General features: G+C 32.7%; 1 protein-coding gene and 1 pseudogene across 1 annotated transcript; both read left to right on the top strand.

The window, feature by feature from the left end:
- The first annotated feature begins 10,008 nt into the window (after positions 1 to 10,008).
- Positions 10,009 to 10,713, top strand: LOC149550335 (wound-induced protein 1 pseudogene; annotated as a pseudogene).
- Positions 10,554 to 22,530, top strand: LOC149550336 (4-coumarate--CoA ligase 2-like). The gene is made up of 5 exons (XM_089794461.1): positions 10,554 to 10,584; positions 21,561 to 21,746; positions 21,873 to 22,018; positions 22,108 to 22,175; positions 22,326 to 22,530. The coding sequence occupies exons 1-5, from the start codon at positions 10,554 to 10,556 to the stop codon at positions 22,528 to 22,530; spliced, it is 636 nt and encodes a 211-aa protein (XP_089650587.1).
- The last annotated feature ends 2,960 nt before the right edge of the window (positions 22,531 to 25,490 follow it).

The following is a 25,490-nucleotide window of genomic DNA, read 5'->3' on the forward strand; positions in this document are numbered from 1 at the left end:
AACTTTCACATATGAAGTCCGTTTTGACGAAACAAACGCCGTTGGAAACCTCTCATCGGGCTCTTCATTTTGAAATCCATTATTGACCACTTTTGAGATGGTTTGATTTAGCCCCTTATCTAGCCCTCTGGTCTACATGTTGACCAAAACTTTGACCAAGCATAACTTGCACAAACAGACTCCTTTTTGCTCCCTTCAAGTTGCATTGGAATCAAGACATTGAGATCTTTTTGATGGTGCAAAAATCTGGAGATTTGAAGACACTTCAATTTTCATTGAAATTATCCACCGGATCAGGCCTCCCCATTGAAGACCTTTTGGACCTCCAAAAGTGACATTTACTCTAACATAAAGTGAGGACTTGGCCTCCCCACTTGTCCTGTATCATCTGTACATTTGAATACCTAGCTTACAAGCACAATGAAGACGGCAACAACATTGTTGATCATAAACATTATTCTATCACTTCCATAAGCATCTACATCAACTGTTGTAGCCACTAACCAACAAACATTGACTAGCATCAAGCTGAACAATAATGTAGAAATGAAAGAGAATAAATCAACAACATATCGATCCTTAACAACAGGAACATCTTTACCCAAGGAACCATCAATGCTTTCAATCATCATTCCCTCATGTTGTACTGCGGGTGCATCTTACAACATTTGACCCTGGTTAGCTATTCCAAGTTCAAGTGTAGAACTACATGTACTGACAGACATAAGAGTTAACTCTTTACTTTCATTAATTACCCTTTTTAACTGTCCTCTGTTTGCAAAAGAACGACCAGTCTTAATCTTGTGAAAATGTACAATATATTGAATGCCATCTTTAAACAAGTGATAATGATTCTTTTCCCTGTAAAAAATTGCTTTTCTATCATAAAGATAAGGGCTACCAAGCACTATCCCATAGATATCCAGTGGAACCACATCAAATTGTACTTCATTGACAAACTTACAAGTGATTGCGAATCTTAAAGTGCATTGTCTTGTTACTTGCAACTTATCATTTTCACAAATCCAGCCTAGTGGATAAGGTTTCTTATATAATATAATTTTCAATCCCAAGTTTCTTACAATACTTTCAGAAATCAAGTTCACTTGAGAACCACTATCTATGAGTGCATCAATTTTAGTGTTCTTAGCAACAACCCTTAAATGAAAAAGCTCATTCCTTTTCTTATCTTTAGACAAATCATTTACTGTAGAAGTAGAACCACAACTAGCAATAGAAACACTAGAAATAGAAACTTTACCTTTCAAACCCATAGCTGTTATCTTAGTCTCATCATCTGAATCTGAACCAAGATCCATAACAACATTTGCTGCTTTCTCCTTACCTTTCTATTTCTGATCCAATTTCTGAGCCCACTTAGGCTTTAATTCAGGATGCAACTTCCAACAATGTTCTTCATCATGACCCTTCCTGTCATAATGAGTACAAGAAAGTTTCTCATCCTTCTTGACTGTAGCTTCCTTCTTTCCTTTCTCTGTCTTTGCATTCTTAGAAGATTTCTTTACATCATTATCAAACTTATCAATAAAAGATCCTTTACCCCTTGACTCTAAGTGTGTAGCTTGAACAGACACTTCATCCAAATTACAAGGGTTCAATACCAAAATAGAATGTCTAAGGTAGGAATGAAGACCTCCTATGTACTTCAACAAAGTATCTTGGGTGTACAAAGGAACATTCAAAGCAATAGCCCTTTTCCTAAATTCATGGGTGTACTCTTGGACAGTTTGATCTTTCCCTTGCCTAAACATTTGCCAATCCATCATTAACTATTGCATATGTCCTAAGGGATAAAACTGCTTCTTAAGAGCATTAACAAACTCTTCCCAAGTTAAACTGACTCTACCATGTTGTGAAACTTCTGCCTTAGTCTTACTCTCCCACCAGGTGAAAGCTATACCTCCTAACCAAAGAGTAGCTAATTGAATCCTATCAACATCATCTAATCAGTAGACTTCTACTTGCTAAATCCAATCATCCAATTTTTCAGCACTAAGTTCACCACAATACTTAGGCAAGTCAAATTTTACATCCAATTTGATCTTAGGCTTGTACCCACTCTTGAAAGGATTAAAAGAAGTAGAATGAGGAGAAGATGGAGAAGAAGGAGAAGAGGGAGGAGAAGAAGAAGAAGATGGATCTTGTTGCTTATCACCATCTCCATGATGTTTCCCTATCTTGTCTTCACAATCTCCTTGCTTCAACAAACCTCCTTCACGTTCCTTCCATTCTTGTCTCTCTTGAAAAAGAATGTCCACCTTAGCCTTCATCTCAAGGAATGCTCTTCGAAATTCCTGCTCGCTAATCTCATCAGGAACCTCCATTCCAGAAATAGACATCTTCGAAAATGTCCTACGCTTCCCGATCTCAGGATTAAATTCTTCCAGCTTGCCTTTGTCCTTTTGAATCCTAGATCTTGTTAGCATTCAAGAAAATAACTGCAATAATAGTCAACTAGGCTTCGATACCACTTGATCTAATGGACGGATCTAGACTAATTGCAGTATTGAATGCTTAAATAAAATCAAATTAGCGGAAGTCTTAATACATTTAACATAAATGAAATTAAGCATCACAAACTCAAAAGCTTGAGGTGAAATAAACAGAATTGAGAGAGAGAAGAAGATAGAAAGTGCAACAAAGTTTGATTTCGGAGTTTGCCACAAATGTGACTACATCTCTAGGTCGGCTCCAATAGAGTACGACCGATCCGATTAATCTCCAGAAATCAATTACAAACATGCACCAAAGAAGACCATTTCTTCTAGCACTTTGATAGCATAACAATACTCTGAAGTACAAAAATGGCTCCAAAAAATCTTCTAGAAAAATCTTCCTATTCCTTTAAAAAAAACTCACCAAGAGAAATTTCTCTCAAGTCTCCCTTGTTTCCCGTTGCCTCCAAATGACATCCTACCCCCCTTTTTATACAAAATAATTGGCTTAAATTGGCTCAAAACCAATTAAGGGTACAAAACAAAACATCCCCTTTGAATAACCCCCTTTGCCAGTTTTATATTTTGGCATTTATATAATTTTAGGGGTTAATGTTGTTCAAAATAACAAATAAATCTATTTTAAGGGGGCTCCGTTGTTTGATACAGGTTAAATAACACATCTGCCATACATTTAACAAGCCACATCAGTGGTGTATTGGCACATAGCTATTTTAGAGGCGACCAGGTCGAGGGTTCAACTCCCACCTATGCATCTTTTCAAATGGCTTTGGTGGCATTCATAGTTTAAATAGAAAATCTGTTACAAAGCTGTTAAAAGCTACACGTGGTGTAGTGGCAAGGAGGGAAAGTAGGGAATGAGAGGTTGGAGGTTCAAATCTCTTCAACAAATTTTTAAACCACCAAATTCAAGCTTGAGGTGCTATGTGGCACTATTTTATTTGCTCATATTTTTGACATGTGTCATCACTTGAGCTGCTGATATCATGATGATGTCATCACTATTACACTTTGCCTCCAAATTTCAAACGACCATAACTTTCACATATGAAGTCCATTTTTGACGAAACGAACACCGTTGGAAAGCTCTCATTGGGCCCTTCATTTTGAAATCTACTGTTGACCACTTTTGAGATGGTTTGATTTCACCCCTTATCTAGCCCTCTGGTGTACATGTTGACCAAAACTTTGACCGAGCATAACTTGCACAAACAGACTCCTTTTTGCTCCATTCAAGTTGCGTTAGAATCAAGATACTGAGATCTTTTTGATGGTGCAAAAATTTGGAGATTTGAAGACACTTCAATTTTCATTGAAATTATCTATCGGATCAGTTGTCATGTTGACAACATAGTAGTTTGCACTCCAATTTAGCACATGTTTCCTACTACATCTCTTTATGAGATACACCTTTACATTCTTATCCTCTCATTGTTTCACGTACATTCATGCATAGTGGAGGATAATCCACTCTTGGTGGACATGTGCTTAGTTGGTATGCTTATCTCTTTGCTGACTCCTAGTCATATTAGTTGCCTTTATATACAAGGCACTTCTATGATGTATTTAGCCAATTATTTGATTAATGCATTCTCATTTGACCATATCTTGTCTCTCTTGTGCTATCTCTTGAGCTTCTAGATCTTGGAATTTTATTCTTGCGTTAAGAAAATTCTTACATGGTATTAGAGCTATACCAAATTCTTACAGTATGCACAAATGTAAGGAATGACCTAAAATCACGTGATGTATGCATCAAGGATTTGAGGAAAATAATTGATGAAGGTAACAAGATGTATGGATAGTGCACACTATTATATAGTTACCTATCAGATTTTGAATATAAGATGAGAGGTCAAATGAGTGAGCTCCATACACTCACTACTAGATTGCAGTTACTAGAGGGAAGCATTTAAGATTTTGGAACTGAAGTGGAGAAGATTCACAATGCCATCAAAGGCATTGAAATTGATAAGGAACAGGTAATCTAAATGTTGTCTACTCTTAGAGAAATTTTTTCACCTAAGATCAACATTTTATAGAGGCAATTAGAGGAGTGTCTTGCAACGAAGACCTCCTATGGAAAATTTTCCTATACTAACTTGAGCATAGTTGAAGTGGCATTCTACACACTTTGCACAATCATCAATATATCAGACATAGTCAAGGAAAACTAGAAGAAAGATCTGAAGTCACTGAAACATGGTTTTGTAGATTACTTTTCCAGGATTACAAGTTGATGAGTGTTAGGCAACACAATTTTTGTATACAATTTTTGACACATTTGCCATTGATGTCAAAGGAGGAGAAGTATATGTAAGTAAAATTGTATATATTTTATGTATATGTAAGGAGTACACCTATATACCATTGTAAGGAGTGATAAGGAATGTAATGATCCATCAAAACATGAACAAAATATTTTCTGTTTTGAAGGCAATATTGTGTAGTTACTTTTTGTATTCATTTTTGTATGACATCATTTTGGGACTTAGCCAATTTTCCCAAATGTTGCCATCAATGCCAAAGGGGGAGATTGTTGGAAATATGGTTAGTTAGATGTCTAGAGTATTCTCATTTATGGCAACATATATTCAGTATTTCATTTATGTATTTAGAGTTAGAAAATTGTCTAAGCATTAGACAATTTATAACATTGAGACAGATGTGATGTGTATGGATGTCACACTTCGAGTTATCTCATGCATAGTTGTGGATTGACAGATGACAACATGGTGATGACGTATGTCAGTGCATAGACCTATACAAACTATACAATGCAAGTTACAATTGATTTACTAGTTCGAGTATTTAACAAAACATAATAGAGCATATTAGAGAATTGGAATGTATGACTTAAGGAATTATTTTGGTGACAAAATTATTACTAAGTCTTAATGGGCTGACATCCTAGATGTTTACCCTAAGCTAGTTTTATATCAAGTCAAGTGTGTGAAGACATGAAGACCAACTAAGTAGAGTTTTTATCAATTTGAGAGATATAAGTAAATATCTTACCTTGCACAGATAATGTGAAGTGAAGATGTGATGAGAACTATTGTGAAGAAGGCTTATATGATATGCGAGTCTTATGTGATTTGAAATTTGATGTATGATCATAGCAAGTGCAAGATACAATAGTAAAGACAATATTGTATGTATATCTACTCTTTTGAAGAACTTAATTGCATAATTGCATGTTAGGGTAGTGGGCTCTTCTTGCATACATTGTATTTAGTCTACCAACTCCTAAAAAGGTTGAAGAAACTACTAACAGGGTTGAGACTTTTAACAGGTCCTAGACCTATAACAAGGACTCAAGACACTATATGTATTTCATAGACTCCTAACAGGGTTAATATCCTTAGTAAGATTCTTTTGTTTGGTGGATCATCTTGTGGGTATCATCTCCACTAGGATTTTCCCTTGGCTAAGGTCTCCCTCGTTAACAAATAATGGTGTTATGAGTTCTCTTTGTATATGGTTATATTTACTATTCAACCTTGTTGACCTTTACTTTCATATGCAAGTTATAAAGTAATTAATAATATTCAATTGTGGGAAAAATTTTGTAGAATACTAATTCACCCCCCCTCTCAATATTATCTATTTCTAACACATTGTTTTTGATAAAGGATTCTTACCCTTACAAAACCCTAGTTATGTAGTTAGTGATCATATGTTATTTCTTCACTAGTACCACATAGTAGTCTTATGGGATATGAATCTCATCTCCCCATCTAGATTTTCTAAAAAATATTTGATTGCACCACAATATGGTTTTTAAACATCATTTTGCATAAACCTCGTACCCAAAACAACATCCTAGAACATGACATCACTTTTTATGTAATTGGTAGATTATGTTTCTAGGATTAACTTTGTAAAAGTATTTGCATCAATGTTTTGAATCACACTCCATGATCAATCATTAGAATGAAAGAGAAGAGAAAGAAATGGTTTAGTTGTATATGTAACCACATAAAATGAGATAGGGGGAAATAGGATAAATAATGAGGCAAGTTAAAAAGTATTAGAGAGTACACAAGGGACAAAGCCACTAGAGCAATAACAAGGACAAAGCCACTAGAGCAATAACAAAGACAAATCTAGAAGATAAGCTAAACTAGAACAAAAAATAAAGAAGGAGATAATGAATAAATATGATAACAATAAAATAATAGTAAGGAAGTAAAAAGAAAATATATAAAAATAATAATATAAAAGAAACATCATAAAAATAAATAAATTAATTAAAATAATATAAATTAAAAAGGAGGGAGAGCAAGGAGAAATAAAAGGAAATTCATAACAAAGAATAATGATGACAATGATAGTAAAAATAAAGGCACAACAAGGGAAAGCCAATAAAAAAACCACAAATAATATCATGAAAGAGAAACACAAGATGGAAAATCTAAGGAAGATAATACAAAAAACTATTAAAAAGGAACATATAATTAACGATTTAAAAAAAAGGAAGAAGTAAAACTAAAAAAAAATTGAACTAAGAACCAAACATGAGTGCTAAAATGAACAACAAAGCCACAAGGAAAAGAAAAAGAAAGAACAATAAGATCGAGAATAAAGTAATATAATTATCAATCCTTAAAGTCAAACAAAATTAAATAAAAACCATAACAAACACAAGAATAAAGATTATTTTTAATCAAAAAATTTCCTTTTTATTTCCTTTTTTTAATCCTCTTATTTATTTATTATTTTCTTATTTATTTTTGTTTTTAATTTTATCTTTTTTATTGTTCCTACAATTCTATCTCTTGGTCCTTTTTAATGCCTTTTGACCTCACCCCATTCTTTATGCTATTCACCCCCCTATTTATGTGCTTAGATCTCCAAGGAGACCATATATTTCTCCATTGACTTACTTTTATCCTCATGATGGATCATGAAATGTGATCCAAAATATTGATGCAAAAAATCTACACAATCAAATCTAGAAGCATAAACTATGAATTACTTTCACATATTATAAAAATATATTGACATTAGTATCAATCTTAACTTGATGCCTATAAATATTTTTAATTAATTCATCACCTAGGAAGGTATCCATCCCATGTATGACTAGGTAGCGAGAGGAAGTGGGGATATAATCGAGGAATTTCTTATTAATCTCACCTAGAGATTAACCTAATTGGGGTATACATTATCTAAGCCTAACATCAATGCTTCACAATAATATATAAACGAGTCACCATAGATCACAATGAGATAAAAATAATCTTCAACAATCTATCATCACCAAAGAGATACTACATTCCTAGGTGCCTCACCATACATGAATCATTTTATTACATTCAATGTTAAAGATTGGCCAAGAAATAGTGGAAAATATAGTACAAATATAAATGAGATCAAATATTAGTTTTGCAACTTAATGAAGAGAGATTATATAAGACAACTACATATGTTTCTCAAATTTCAAGTTTGATTTGTTTCTAGGTTCAATCTTATTTCTATTTAAATGATTTTTCTAAATCTTTATTTTCATTCATATCCATTAGTTTTGTGTTTTCATGTGTATTGTTGATTGTGTATATTCAATAGGTTGCATGCTTATCATGTCTATTGATGTAATGTTTAGTGAGCTAACTAGAATAGTTGGGTGTTTATTTCCTTATTGTCATGTAATTTTGTGTTTTGCAATGCTTTTCTATGAAGAACTTGACAAACTTATTTGATTTTGTGGAAAATTGAGATGGTAAAATGAGCTTTAGATCTTGATGTTGACTTGATTTTATTCAACCAAAACATAAAGGGACCCTATAGATTTTGGAAAGTAAGAGTCAATGGATTCATTTACGTGTCAAGTAGATAATAAGAATTGTTTCAAGAGATGAACAATGAAAAATCTTGGGGTGACATAGAATATCCCTTGCTAATATGAATAACAAAAGGAATAAATAGATTGGCTAGATAAGATTCTACTTACTCCTTTTTGTCCATATTAAAGCATCATTTTTGTTGCAATCCACCTAGAAGGCTTGAAAATTTGTGTGTAACTATTTGACTCTTTGTATTGTGAGCCACTGGGTTCATCTAATACATATGAATTGACATTATCATCTTATTCCTTCTTTTCTATTCAATCACTCATGAGACTACTATTTATTTTCCATATAATCACTTTTATCTTTGATTAACAATAAAGAAATGATGTTACTTTTCGCAAATATATATTGTAACATATCTTTGATCTCTTAACCTAAGAAATATTTAAAAAATTAGCTACCCAATGTGTTCTCTATTTCTATCCATTTTGACAAGGATTCGATTTCAAAAATTATGTAGGTTATATTTAGTGAAGATGAAGTTAGCCAATAAGTTGAGTTTGAACATTTGGTGAAGGAAAAGTTGTCCAATTTTATTCATTTTTTAACAAATTAACATTTTAATATCTTCATTCTCCTATATGAGTGTGTATTTTATTAAACAACTTAGTTTCTTCATTTGTTTAATCGTGCACAATGTTTCCTATTTTATTTACTTTGACAAATCTATTTGTTGAAATCACTTTTTAGTTTGATCAACACCAAAAGATATAGGGGAAAATAAATTAAGTACCTCATGTGTTTAACCTTGTGAAGTGTTCCATATTATATCTGCTTTGATAAGGTTGTTTTTTTGCTTCAATCAATTTAAAAAGAAAAATTCATTCAAACATAATGTCTCTCATACATACATTTGTTTAATCTAGTAGAATATTTCATATTTGTATCTATTTTGGCAATTACCTTGTTTTGAAAGAGATTGTAAAATATATTTAGTGAATGTGAAGTTGACACAAAAACTTTATATATATATATATATAAAATCTTCTTTCTCTTTTTCGACATATAGATAGATAGATAGATGTGTTTTTAACATCCACGAGGTTGATAGCCTATGGGACACCTTTCCCACTACACCAACTTTGTTAAATCGACTAGCTTTTTGTGTAAGCTAATGATAAGCCCACCAAACTTCTGAATGTTCTCCTTGTTGAATAAGTTGTAGCAAGAGTTGTCCGATATATAATAAGTCTTTTTCCTACCAAGCCCCTCTTATTTCCTTATTGTTTGGGGACAAAATATTGAAATGTATATCCAATTTACTCATCCTCTTGATATATGACATTTATTCATCGGATTTGTTTAATTTTATAGAGTAGTTTCACTTTAGAAGGACCCCATTTTGAAGAATTTGTGGGCTAGAATGTTTTGGACCGGCGTCCCCTTACATCGACTCCACTTTTGAAGGAGCCAAATAAAATAAAATGCCCCCATTCAACTCTTCTCATTGGTCCATGTCATACGTTTTCCTCCCCATGAAAAAGATGACGTGGCAAAACAGGGTCCACGCGCCGAGAGAAATCGATGGACACGAAATGCCCAGTCCCTTCCGATTACGACACGTGTAATGCATGCAATCCGTCCGTGTCATGGTGGGCCCCGCGACACCATGCGTATAAAAATGTGATCCCATTCAGCCAACACCTACATTCATCTTGTTTCATTGGCGGTGGCGAGGTTCGAACCCTGGGCGCTGAAACTGGCCAACCCAAGCACAGAATGGTTGCATGTGGAAGAAGCAAAGGAGAAGAATAGAGAAGTGATCAGGCAGCTGTACGATGCGTTAGGGTCGGGCAAGAGCAGAAGGGTGCGGCGCATTTTGGCCCCCGATTTGGAGTGGTGGTTCCATGGGCCGCCCAAATGGCAGCATTTGATGCTCTATCTCACCGGCAGATCGCAGCGTAAGCGCCTTTTGTTTAGCCCCCGCTCCTTCACCGCGCTGGGCAACAAAGTGTTGGTGAAAGGTCGCGAGGTCGAGTCCCTGTACTGGGTTCACGTCTGGACTGTGCAGGACGGGATTGTTACCCAGCTGAGAGAGTATTTCAACACCTCTTTGATCGTCACCGAGTTTAAATCGAATCCCACTTCCTTGCTCTGTTTTCCCGTGTGGCAGAGTGATCTTCCTCTGGCGGAGCGAGAGGCCATGCCGGGCATCCTGCTCGCAATATGAACATCTCATATTGTGGGCTGACAACATTTGCTTTGGGTATCTAGATTGGCAATGGTTTATGTGGAGGCGGTGCGTAGCAATTGTAAAATCTTCTGCCTTCTTATATGTAAATATTTTTGTTCCATTTGTTTCCATGTTGCACCAAAGGCTCTGTGCCGCTGTGCTGCTTTTATGAACATTTGAAGCCAAATATGGGCCAGCTTTTTCACTAGTTTTTAAGCCATAGTTGTCTTATTATGCCACATTAAAAACAACCTGCGTAATTAGCGGACAGACTTAATTTTCTTGGTAAACATCAAAAAAATATTATATTAAACACTTTTAGCCTAGGAATCAAGCCTTAGTGTAATGTTTAAGCTGCCCATGCACAATCCATGAATTCACTTCATGCAATAGAAAAAAGTCATAATATTGTCGACGTCAACTTGAATTGTGAAACACACTTTTTGAAAAGATTTATTTTCGCAGATAAATACACGCCACAATAAACCAAATCTTACACAAGAATGTGTTAAACAAAACAATTAGTTTACATCCTTGAAGATTATTACGTGATTTGTACCACTAATAGAAGAGATAAGGGGCAAGAAATAGGCAACCACTATCCAATCAGTCAATTATTTAGAAGATGTATCAAAGAAACATTGGTGTGTGTGTGTGTGTCTATATATATATATATATATACCTTGAAAAGTTATCCAAATAACTGACTGCATAGCTCTTATCCAAGAAACACAATATTGATGATGTTGGCTATTGCTCTTGCCTTCGGATCATTTTGGTATCAAATTACCTTTAAACCATTTATATATTGCTAGTAAGAGTCTGCACATTAATATCTATACATCTTGTCTATTTGAAGGTAGAGAGGTTTAGAGATGAGTTGAACTAGAGAATGCTTAGAGTAATATCCATTGCAATAGACATGTTTTTAAGGGATCCATTTTGTAAGGAAAACAATAGTGCATAAATGTCTATCAAACATTAAATTTGAAAGGGAAATAAGTGACAATAAATTAAGAGGTGCAAGTAAACAAAAAATATGAAAATACTAAATACACAAGAGAAACATCAAATTTTACGTGGAAAATCCTTAAAGAAAAAAATCATCACCCAAAAATCAAGAGCAATTTTTGTATTATAATAAACAAGTTTACATACAATAGACTTTGAATTTTTGCACAGGATCAGATCATCTTAGAATCAACCTGATTTCCGCAACATCAACAATTCCTTAGAAATCATACAGATTTATGCACACTGTGATTTGTTACAAAATTAGTTTGTCAACTGTTATATTGCAGAATTGATCTGATTTTAAGAAATGGGCTGAAACATCGTATCTAGTGAGAATCAAATACCTATGATATCAACATTCAATTTTTGAAAACTTGCAAAAACTCAAAAGAGAGTTGTATGCAAACCAAAAGCCATCATCTTATTCAAAAATGAAAGAATATATACAATGATGGAACATCAAAAGTCACGATAGCCAATAATTCTAAATGTAAATGTGGCTATAATAAAAATAACAATATTAAACTAAAAACTAATCAAAACTAGGTGTTTTGTTACCCCAACTTGTTAGGGTCATAACTTGTGACCTAGAGCTTAGAATTCAGAATCACTTAAACTATTGGAAAGAACTAAAAATCTAATTTTAGTCCCTAAACTAGAAAGTCATTGCTTTCCTAGTTTTAGGGACCAATGAAAGTTTCAACTTGAAATTTTGAGCAGAAGAGCTCTGAAAAAGCCAAATAAAAAGACCTAGAAAAACTTTTAAAAATATGAACAAAATAGTTTCAAACATATAATATTTTGTATCATTTGGATCATAAATAGTCTTCCAACTTCCATTAGCCCAACCACTAGTCACAATAGAACTATGTGAGAGCATCACAAACACAATGAACACTACTCCACAAGATCACATCACCATCTTGGAACTAGCATCGTACTAGAGACATGTACTTGACCTTGTACCAAACTATGGTACTCATACTGCATTAACCATACTGGCTTCAATGTACTACCCTTGCTATACCATTTCATCATATTGAACTCAACATGCCTCCTTCACCATACACACATCATCACCATACACCAATATGGATTAGACTTGACATTATGCCTCATTGTACACAGTTGTATCTTAGAGACATGTCACACCTATAGTGTACGATGAAAGCATATACAAAATACTTTTCGTACAGTGAGATCACCTCCATCATATGATGAGACTCGCCATGTTTTTTCACTCCAACAATATTCCACTTGAAAATTTATGGAGTTACTCAACATTACTAGCAAGAGTTGGGGGAATTAAGCCCCATGGAACTTGTGCACCATTTGATCTTCATTGTGTTCACCGAGTTTGCCAATGCATCTGCAACATTTCCTTAATTCCAACCCTTTTTATTTCTATCTTCAACCATGTGACATACAAAAATATATTGTACATCAATGTGTTTTGTCCTAGCATGGAAAGTGGGATTATTCACCAAACATATTGTGGTCTAACTATCACATTGAATTTTACTTCTTTGTGCATCATAGCCAACATTAGAACACAAATGCTTAAGCCAAATTGCTTCTTGACACACACAAGCAGATGCCATGTGCTCTACCTCAATTGTTTATAATGCAACTAAACTCTACATTTTCTCATACAATTGATAGTACCACCATTCACCATCAATACATATCCACTAGTGGATTTTCTTTCCTATCAATGTGCCCAACCTACTCTTCATCCACATAGCCTTGAATGCTAACTGACCAATTTGTTTCAATTGAGTTACCTTGATAATACAATGCAGACTATGATGTACCCTTCAAATATCTTAGAAATATTTTCACAACATTCCAATGTGACTTGCCAAGATTTTCCATAAATCTACTCAATACTCCCACTGCTTGAGCAATGGCTCATACTAACCATTGTGTACATGAAGTTGCCAACAATACTTTCATAAGGTACTCACTTCATGCCTTCAACCTCATCCCAAGAATTTGGACACTTAGTAACTGCGAGATTTTTTCCATGTAACATTGAAACTACTTGTTCCTTGCAATCAATCATATTGAATTGCTCTAGAATATTAGTAATATGTTTTCTCTAGCTAAGCCAAAAAATTTTGCTAACTCTATCCCTTCAAATTTCCATCCACAAAATAAATCTTGTTGGCCCTAAATCTTTCATCTCAAATCTCTAGGACAATTGAGATTTTAACTCTGAAGCTATTCCCTTACTATTGCCTATAAACAACATATCAGATCTACATATTGATCAATAATTAGTATCTGATCACCTCAACTTTATAGTATACACAATGATCATATTTAGATCTCATAAAACCCAAAGAAAAAACATAAGTATTGTACTTGTGATGCCACATTTTAGGTGACTTTTTCAAACCATAAAGAGACTTCTTCATCTTACATACTAGATGCTCTTTACCAGTTTCCACAAATTACTCCAAATGAAACATATATATCTCTTCTTTAAGATCGCCATGAAGAAACAATGTCATCACATCCATCTGCTCAATTTCAAAGTCATGTGTTGCTACAAGTGACAACATAAATATGATAGATGTTAGCTTAGCTATAGGATAATTTAATATCTCTCCATAGTCAATCCCTTCTTTCTAAGAACATCCCTTCACAACCAATCTTGCCATGTACTTTTTAGTGTTTCCATCTAGACCATACTTCTTCTTATCCACTTACATCTCATGGGATTTCTACCTTTAGGCAAGGATACATGATCCCAAGTTACATTATTCTCCAAGGACTTCATTTTATCCTTCATTGCTTCCAACTAGGAATCTGAATCTAGCATATTAATTGCTTCTTTGATAGTCCTAGGCTCATCAACACCCACAAAAAAAGCATAGGAAAAATTAAAATTCATCATAGAATAATTAAACTTCTCAAGTGAATAGCCATACTCATCAAATTGTCTCCTTTCCCAAGTAGATCTCCTCACCTCCTATGGTGAAGCATCATGTGGTTCAACATGAGGTCACAATCACATTCTTCTGAAATTGTATGACTACTTGAGCTCTCTCCATTCTCATTCTCAGACACATATGGATTCTCAATTTCAAGTTCATTTAGAGTTTGAAATCTCTTCCCTTTGGAAGCTAAAGGGATTTCGACTACTTCTTTTCTCTTTTCTCTCTTCTCTTGTCGGTGTAGTGAGATAAGTTTCATCTCATGAAAGATAACACTTCTATTGTACACCACTTTTATAGTGAGAGGATTCCATAATTTTTATTCCTTCACATCAATAATATACATGATGAAGATACATGTCACCACTTTCATAGCCAACTTTGACCTATTCACATCAGGTACATGAGTGTACACCTCACAAATGAAGACACACATGATATCTTAACAAGGGTTTCTTACTAGAACATGCTTCCATAGGAATTTTGTCAACTAACACTAGAGTAGGAGAATGGTTTAACAAGTAACACTTTGCAGCCACCACTTTAGCCCATAACTTTTGCTCAAAATAAGCACTTCCCAGCATGCTTCTTACTCTTTCAATCAAAGATTGATTCATCCTTTTAGGTGCTCCATTCTGTTGCAGAGCACAAGGTGTCATCTTATGCCTCTTAATACCATAATCTACAAAAATTTTATCAAAAATTGCATTGTAAAAGTCATAGTTGTTATCTGTCCTTAAGCATTTAATCTTTCTCCCTATTTGATTTTTTACAAGGATTTTAAATTCCTTTAAATGAAAAAACACTTATGATTTATTCTTCAAAAATAAACATTCTTCTTGAGTAATCAATAATAAATGACATATAATAGATTGAGATAGACAAAGAAGGACCATCCTTAGGACCAAATGCATTAGAGTGAATATTTTTCAATAGGCTAGAAGATTTTTGAGAACTAGAATAAAAATAAACATGGTTTTTCTTTTCATAGATGCAATGTTCATTGAAATCAAATTGAAGGTTACAATCAACCAAGCCCTAAACTAGGTTCTCTATTCTTTAAAGTTTTTAAAGAATTCTCACTAATGTGTCCAAACCTATAATGATAGGGCATCATTTTCTCAGCAAAAAATTCAACTTCCATAACATCTACACCATGAGTTGCTATGTTAGTTTTATTAGACTTTATAGAGATACTATCACAACATAAAGGTTTGACATCTAACCTAGAAAGTGTTGCAATGCATTCACCTTTATTTAAAAAAATATAATCCCTATTATCTTACAACCACCATGGACAAATGTTACCTAGACTCTGACATCATTCAACTTACTATCAGAAAGTATGTTTTTAGCCAGACTAGGTATATGAAGTATTTTATCAATTTCCTTTACTCTTCCATTAGAGAACTGGATTTTTCCTCCTCTTCCAAAAATCTCTGATGGGAATCGTTCTCTGGGAACACCTCTCTCCATTGTATGACTCATACTTTGAGAGCCACTCAAGTTATGAGATGTCATGTAGAATGATGCTCTTGAACCAATTAGTCATACATCATAGGATGCAGGCACGACTGAGGCTGATACAAAGGCATCAATGTCTCTTTGAGAAGATTTAGTGTTGGAGGTATATTTCTTCTTCTTAATGTTATCCTCCTTGTAATCCTTTTGGATATGACCTTTATGTTCACAGTTCCAACACTTTGCCTTAGACTTATTTTCAAGAGTGGTAGATCTCTCTTGAGACTTTGAATTTTTGTCGTTCTTTCTCTTGTCCTTAGATCTACCTCGTACAATGAGATTTTTTTTTGGCTTTCTTAGAGGACTTCCTGGGCATCTCCTCTAAAAAAAGTGCAACAACTACTTTATCTATTTTAAACTTGGTGGTCGTAATCTTGATGAGCAGCATTAGTTATCCCATAAACAAAACAATGAGCACATCAATAACATGAAACATTCTTATTTACTAATAGACACATCAACATATGTTAAAGTGAAATTTCCATATTAAATGTGTTTAGATGATTTGCCATAATCGTTCCTCTATCCATCTTTAGAGAATACAACTTCTTCCTCAAGAAGAGCTTATTTACCAAGGATTTCCTTGATAAATGTCTCACAAATTCTCCACAAGGAATGTGTGATTACCTTAATCATCTAGCTTTCCAATCCACTAGATCCTAATCTTCCTACTATGTAGTTGAGGCCTTGTTGTTAGACATAATGAGAAACTAATCTTGATCAACTAGCATATCTTCAACTTTACATTCCATGACTCAAAGTTAGTGTCAGTGAACTTTTCAATGTCTGCCCTTCTTGACGTACCAAGGCAAAAGCACAAACCTGTATCACCCTTTTATGAAGGTAGAAGCTAAAAAGTATAACTGTTCAACTTCAATGACATAAAACTGGTATTATTATTTAGAATTTGAAAATGAAGTACACTAATGAAATGTGTAAAAATGGATGATGTTTTAGATTATCATTTTTAATGATTATTAAGAAAATGAATTAATATATTTTCCTATTTTTGAAGGATTATTTTTTAGTTAATGAAATAAACTAAAAATTAGGAGTCTAGTTCAACCATAAAAATATGGAAATAAACCTTTTTCCCTTTGATCTCAGATTATGATATAGATGACATATATAGATAGATCAATGAACATAAAAATTGGCTTTTGACCTATATTTTCTTTTTTATAAAAATTCAAATTTAATCTCACCTGAAATTGACAGTTTTCATCTCCTACCACATATTTCAAAATAAATCTATTATAACCAAAAAGAAAATTTATAGATTCTAGAAGAGGATTTGGTCCTCTAGCATTCATCATATGCTTTTTAATTATTTTTTATATGATTTACTATTTTTTTGTTTCTAAAAACTAACATCTTTTCGAGTGTTAAAATAAGTACTTGTAGTATTTTTTTTGATTGCAATATACTATATCTAAAATTAAAACACTATAAACTCTATATGAGGATATTCAAGACTTTGAGCTCTATAAAATAGTCTTTATATGTTAATAAAAAAAATCATTAAAAAGAGTAAGAGTTATTGGAACATTTACTTTATGAAATAATTTTACTTCCTTAGTAATTGACACAAATTAGTATAAGATATACATTTAATAGACATTTCCAATTGGAAAGGTATGAGAACATATATAACTTAGCTAGAATTATTTTATTTGGATCATATGTTTGAACAAAATTGATTTTTAGATAGAAATACTCAAATTTAGTCTTTATGATAAGTTAGCCTAAAAGGTGGCACAACTTTGTACTATTACCCACCAACCATCTCAATTTATAGACGAACACTTTGCATTTCCACTTTAGGTTTCAGACTTTGATGATACTTTCAAAATTTTCTTCTTATACTACCTTATTCTTTCTTTTGCTTGAAAAAGACCACCTTCTTGTCATAAAATTGTTCCCATACGAACTTTGGAGTCCATTAATAGTTCTAGAACACTCGATTACCTCTACTACTTGCAAGTCCAATTCTTTCCTCTAACACCTATCTTCTCTTTAATTAGTTTTCTTTTGATCCTCCTTAAAACTCCGAGGTCTTATTAAAAATATTTTATGAGTCATTTTTCCTTATTTATGTTGAAATTTCATTTTCTCGTTAGACTGCTGATAGATATTCTACAACATAGTCTCTATCTCAATCTTTTAATTTTTCAAAATCTGCAGACTATTCTAGAATATAATTTTCTTTTTGAACAAGTGTCCATTAATAAATTACTCCATCTATTTCCAATCTTCCTCTCATTCCTTTTCTTCTTTTGGATTCAAGTTCTAGAAGAGCTTGTTAACACCAAGGCCTAACTTTTGAAGAACAAAATATTGTTAAATTTATAAACTAAGGACAAGACTTACTCATACTGGAAGAGAAAAAAAAAAATGAGGAAAGGATAGTTCAACTTGAAGACCTTGATTTTGATGACTATCCATAAAATACAATCTCAATTTCTTAGCTAAAATGTAAATTGTTAAAAAGTAAAAGAATTAAGGATGGAAAGGTTTGACTCAGCCTATTTTTATAAAGGGTGCCAAAAATGGGTAACAAATTGTAATATAACCATTAACTTATGTAAAAATTCAAAGCTTAAACATTTAGTTACAAAATTTACTACATATTAAAAAGAAACATTGATGCAATGTGTAGTTGAATAGTACATTATGAAGTTAGTAAGAATTAAGTTATATTGAGTGAAATAATCCAACATTATAAGAAATGAAATTATGTTTGTACTATGAACAAATTAAAAAGAATATAACCTACCCCTCTATCATTAAATCTTAATGAAAGGGTTCAAATTTCAGTTAACTTGTATAAGACTTTCCATCCTTAAAAATGACCATCCTTAAATATCACACTTAGGTGAAAAAAACACATAGAAAAATATGTTAACTTTAACTATTTAACATTTCCAACCTAAGGATTCAGCCCCATGTGAGATATTTAAGCCATCTACTAAAAATTAGATACTTCGATATTAAAAAAGATGTCGATAGGACCCTCAGAAAATCTTATAGGAAGTCATCAATGGAACAAGTAGGTAGCTTAACTCATGCTTAACACATTTATAATGATTTAGATAGGACACAGTCACATATAATATTGTGTTCTTCTATAAGAGCGAGAAACACAATCAAGTATAATATTGTCACTGTAGATTAAAACCTTATTAGTTCCTACCTTTGGCAAGAAAGTATTGGAGTCATTCAATTCAATTGACCAATCAACTCATAGGATTTAAAAGATTAAAAGAAACTTCAAATGTTAATATGTTTTTCTAATTTATTATTATTTTGTAAATCACATTTTTTATTCATTCTATTGGATCATACTATTTTTAGTAGGGAGAAAAATAATTTTCTCCAACAAAAATACAAATATTTTGTAACAAGTCTATCATGCATTAATGAAAGCATTAATCATAGCTTTATCTTTTCAACATTTGTGACAAGAGGATTAACTTTTGAAAAAAAAATTATTTTTATCTTCCACCTCACAAATGAATGTCTAATCAATATTAATTATCACTATCTATTTTTCTAAATATAGAGTTAGATGTTTTATATTTCTTATTTTAAATACATTGATTGGTTTTACATTGATGTTTATTTTTGTCATTTGTAAAATGTTATTTTTAAAAGTTTACACTATATTTCACTGGCTACTATTTTACAAACTTATTCTAATTTTTTTTTAATACCATTTTACAAATTGTAAAACTAATACTACCTCTCAAACTAATTACATATTTTGGTAGTTTGAATTAAGTAATCAATAAACTTTTTTTTTCAATCAAATATTTAACCTTATAACTAAATTGGTAGAAATGACTAGTTCATTCATATAATATAATTTCTATTGTTACTTATATATTTCTTAAAATAATATAATTATTAATATTTTTAAAATTCCCTTCAACCCCCTCTATTGTTCTACCTTTAATTGTCCATATAATAACATATCATTCTCTTTTTTTAGCTCTATCTTTATATCCTTCCTTTCCACCTATAAATCTCTACTTTCCTTCTTCTTCAATTATTGGTAGGAACTTTGGCCCATTGTGTCTCTTGTTATAATATGCCTTGCCAAAAGTAAGGCAAACTGCTTTCTCAATTTATTATGGAGAACCTTGAGCTAATGTTGACAAAAAAAAGAGAGCTAAACTAACCATTCACAAATTTCAAGCTAGATTTTTTTTTCCCTTGTCGACCATTTGTGAAATGAAATACATCTACCTACATGGCTTAAACAATTAAAGTTTTAGGTACGTACTTGTTCATTTCATCTCATCATAGAGAAAGATGGATAAAAGCAAAGAATATCTATAGAAATTGAAGCTTTTGGATATAATTCTCCCTTGTTATATTCCTCTACACAACTACCTCTTCTAGAGATTACTAGAGTTCAGAGAGTGGCCATGTTTGATTGATGTAGCCACCGAAAAAACACATAGCTATGGAGATTTCACACCATTTCAAGAAAATACACACTCTTCAAAGAAATTGTTTCAAATCATATTATATTTTATGTGCATTATAAGAAAGATATAAGAGAGCTCAAGAAAATCACAAAATAGATCATCTTTCAACTATTTTTTTCCAATCATGTGATGCCATATTAGCTGGATAAGTATGGTTATGTTTTTGCCCAAGGCTTGGTTTCACTTTTTTAAGGGTTGTTTTGGAACTACCCTTAAACATCACACTAAGGAACAAATTGAACTTGTAAAAAAGTTAAGACAAATTTGACTATTTAACACTTTTAGCTGAAATATGCAATATTTAAGCTATCCATTTTCATACACTATGGCCAAAAGCATGCTGATGTGGCATTAGATTTGAGGATATGGCCCTGAAACCTTAGGGCTTGTTTGGTTGAGGGGATACAAATATGGGAATAGGAATTGTTTTATATTTTCTAATAAATAAAATCGGAATAGTAATACGTATTCCAATTCCACTAATTTTGGTGGAATTGCAAATGCTCATTTTTGGGCCAAAATTAGAATACGAATTCCTATTTTATTCCAATAAGCAATTCCAATTTAGTGCATCCAAACGAAAAAATCCAAATTTTAAGAATTTACATATGCCTATTCCACTCATATTCCTGTTGCCAAACGAACCCTTAGTTATAAGTAGGAGACTTGTCAAGTAAGTTGTTGCAAAATTCAGAATGATTTAAAAAAATTCTACATAGGATTTTGAAAAGTAGGAATTAGGGTCATGCTCAACTACTTGATCATCTCTTAGATCCTACAAAATTTGATGTACCATTTATAATCTATAGATACACAAAATCAGCTATAATAACTACTTGTACACTTTCCCTACAACATAGAATCATTTGTTTCCATACAACACATACACTCATTTGTTTCCATACAACACATAATCAATTGATAATCAATTGCATATATCTTGATAATTAAATTTTAATAGTTTCCTTGAAGATGAAATTGCAATAGTTTTCTTGGATGATTCAAATTAAGTATAAATGCAAAATCTCTTCATTTCCATCACCCCTTTTTATCTTTTATTTCATTTCTTAGAAATATTGATGCAGGGTTATGGTATGACGAAGCACAAGCGGTGGCAACCAATTTGACTTATGCCAGATTTCCATTTGAAACAAAGTCGGGGGCATGTGGAACTATTGCTGAAATGAAAATAATTGATATAACTACTGGACTCTCTCTTCCCCACAATCAAACGGGCGAAATCTGCATCCGTGGACCCCAAATTATGAAAGGTGTCCATATCACTTATCATCGTTATTATTCTTGTCTGGAAACTCAAAAATATATGTAATATCAGTATTGCTATTACTCCAAATTACTAGCAATACCAATATTAATTTTACTACAATTGTTATTAGGTTATCTGAATGATCCAGAGGCTACAGCCAAAATTATTGACAAGGATGGGTGGCTACACAATGGAGACGTTGGCTCTATTGACAACAACCAAGAAATCTTCATAGTCGATCGACTGATAGAGCTCATTAAACACAAAGGATTTCAGGTTGACTCTATCAAAATTTAACGATAAACATAAAAATTGAAATAAGATCAGGTTAGTCTAGTCTTACAGTTTTTTTTCATTTCTTTTAGGTGGCACCTGCTGAGTTGGAAGCCTTATTGTTGAGCAATTCAGAAATTGTTGATGTAGCCGTGAGTGGGTATGTCTTTCTTTGTATAAGATGATTTCAAAAAAAATTAACCAAAAATCCTGATAACGAGAAGAACATGAAAACTGTTAATATTTTTGTTTTTAGTCTTATAGACTCATTTATTCTCTCTAACAAAGTAGCTTGAAATATGTAATGCAGAGAGAAAGACCAAGTGAAAGGAGAGGTACCAGTAGCATTCGTTGTGAGATCTACAGGAAGCCAAATAAATGAGAAAGAAATACGAGAGTTCGTAGCAGAAAGAGTTGTCTTCTACAAAAGAATTCATAGAATTTATTTTGTCCCTCAAATTCCGAAATCTCCTTCAGGCAAGATCTTGCGCACAACATCTGAGCTTACCTGCTAGCACATAAACTAATATATGAATTTGACACGCCCAATTCGAATTTATCAGGTGGCGGAGCATACATTTAAGTTCATAAATCATTTGGGAGCATTGTAGTTGCTCAATGTCGTTCCTCAATATTGGGCCTTTCTTTAATTTAAGTAGCCTATGTCTTGGGGAGAGTCTATTGGTGAAATGGGATTCTTCATAATTTAAATATTTGAGAAGAATTAATTAGAATATTTTAATTGTAATATGGGATTAATTTTACATTTTTGAATTATATGTGTATATACATACACACATACATATATATTTTGTTGGTACATAACAATGTTGGAAATCTTAATGAGAAACAAGATACTAAGATGGGAGGGGGAAATTATGATCTATTAATACTTTTCATTGCTAAAATTATTCACACCTAATCAATCTCATATGTATAAAATTATATCATATACCATAAATATATAATGTTGAAATGAAATCTATCTAAGCATAACATCCATGAAAATCATCAACACATAATACAATGATTTTGGTTACCTAGAAACATTTCAATATGAACGTAAAACTAAGGTGGGGATGAAACTCACAAATCTTCACTGTTGCAACAAAAAAGTTAACCTGTTAGGGTTACAATTTGATCATATTAGATGATCTACCATACGAGGGGTTTGTTCTATTAAAAGTGTTCAAGATGGTTAGGTTTTACCTTATGAAAGGATTTTAAACTTACAATAAAGTAAGGACTCTGTTAGGAGATTTGAAGTAGGTTTGTTAGAACCACTCTATTAAGAGATTTTTCCTGGCTCAATTTGTTAGAACTAATTTAGTACCCGATCCTTCAGTTTTTTCTGAAACATGATTATGGATCTCCTCTCTCCAAAAATATGATCCTTATCTATTTCATCCTTCATTGCTCTAGTTGCACTATCTGAACTCCTTCACTCTGTACTTAGCTTGTTCACTTCTTCACTTTGCTTCATATGACTCACACACTCTCTCTATAATTTTAGGTTAGCAGCCCTTCTTAAATAAACAATCCTCAAAGGTTCTAGATTAGAATCAATGATCCATATTTCATCCTTCTGTCATTTTCCATTCTAATTTTCTCAATGGTCATTATGTTTGCCTAGGGATTAATACATTATAAAAAAATGGATAAATTCCTCTCTAATTATTTCTTTGATCCTTAAATTTCATGTAGAGGTCGGCTAGAATGAATTACATAAGTGTTTATACAATTACGAACTCATATGTCAATACTGGTTTACTCAACACTTGAATATTCTAATGTTCAGTCATAACTAACATTCATGCTTTCACTTGGCCTCCACATATTATATTCCCTTGACAATAACTAACTTTTTGTTTGCTCGGTCTCAACTAAATTACTTGTCTTGTATGCTAGCTCAGTCTCAACTGGGTGCTCGACAACCTTTGACTTACTACTCATATGTTGATAAATAAACAAATTCCTTTCATAACTTGGCCTTCTCTGGATGGATGGATTGCAATGATGACCATCCAACGCTATCTCGAAAATGACTAAGTGTTAGACACTAATAGACAGTTTAGGCTTAGAGATCAACAATCTCCCCATTTGATATTAGTGACAAAAACACTTTGTCACAACAGAGTTATCCATGGAAAAGTAATACTCCCCCTGAGATTGTAGTTCAACCTACAAAGATATAATCTCTATCATGTGGATATCTCCTCTTGGTATTTCTAGACATTTCTTCCCTTATTTTCCCTTTATATATTTAGTATATTTTTCCTTTATTTTTGTCACTTATGGCTTGGGGTGTGTTGGGGCTATCTTGTACTTATCAAAAAATATTTGACGAGTAGCCAAAAATGCTTCAAGTCCTTTATTCCATCTATCTCATGTGGATTTCATGACTTGAATATGAATCTCTAGCTTGGTAACTAAATCAATTAATCTCTCAATATTTGAAAGATGTGTGTCTTTTTTAATAGACTCCAAGCTATAGAAAATTCCTTTCAAATAATCTCCAAATGTGGTAATTTAAGAATGAATTGAATAGAAATCAATTTAGTCCTCATGTCATTGTCTCTAGCCAATAATTTGGCTAACCTCTGTTGACCAAATGTCAACTTATTATATGAAGGTGAGCTTGAACTTGCATCCTTTCCCAATGAATGTGAAACCTTCATATCTACCTAAATTATATCAATTGATCATTAATTCTCTAATGTGAAGAGCTTAGCATCACAAAGCTTCATGTATAAAGAATGAATAGTCTATAAAATTTCTTCCATCTGTTTGTTCCCTAGAGACTTTCTCCAAAATTTTGTGCTCAAAATTTCTCTTAGAGCATTGCATCAATTTATCATTGGTCTCAATATCATTTTTTTGAACTTTGTCAACTATATACACCAATAGATCTAAAATTGGATGTTGGATATTAACATCAGTTATTCCAAATGCATCGACAAAAATGTCTTTAATATTATGTAATACCTACTTCTTTTTGTGCTCTCTTCTTAAGTGTTGTTTCTTTTCCTTATGGCTCAAAAAGGTTTGCAATTCTTGCATTTGTGCCAATGTCAAATTATTTAAGTCATACATGGGTAAAGTGATTACCTCATCTCGACTTACTGGCTCCTCTATCATGTCATCTAAATGTGCCACTATCTAAGATCGAGGGACTATATCACTAGGTAGTAATAGCTGTAATTGTTTACCCTTTACAATTAATCTAGATACATGTGTATGTTCCTATTAAGTAGACATAACCTTCTGTTTAGATGTAAGAATCAATATCTGAGTTGGCTTGTCACTCAAAAGCTAAGAGCTTTGGTAGCCTCTTGTTCTTTGAGTTTGTCTCCTTTGTCTATTGTTTCCTTTTCTTTCTTTTCTTCAACCTTTTAATTATTTGGCCAATTTGGATACAAGTAAATTGTGAAAGCACAATGATAGCCTTTCCTTTTTTCTCAACACTTGCATCAAT

Source organism: Cupressus sempervirens, chromosome 7 (genome assembly GCF_028749045.1).
Source record: "Cupressus sempervirens isolate cs-2001-9-10 chromosome 7, ASM2874904v1, whole genome shotgun sequence".
Classification (NCBI taxonomy): Eukaryota; Viridiplantae; Streptophyta; class Pinopsida; order Cupressales; family Cupressaceae; genus Cupressus; species Cupressus sempervirens.

Bases quoted from the DNA above. Each gene is read 5' to 3' on its own strand.
- LOC149550336 (XM_089794461.1), top strand. From the start codon at position 10,554: ATGGTTTATGTGGAGGCGGTGCGTAGCAATT. The intron at 10,585-21,560 runs GTAAAATCTTCT...ATATTGATGCAG, and splicing joins GGAGGCGGTGCGTAGCAATT to GGTTATGGTATGACGAAGCA. The intron at 21,747-21,872 runs GTGTCCATATCA...AATTGTTATTAG, and splicing joins TGGACCCCAAATTATGAAAG to GTTATCTGAATGATCCAGAG.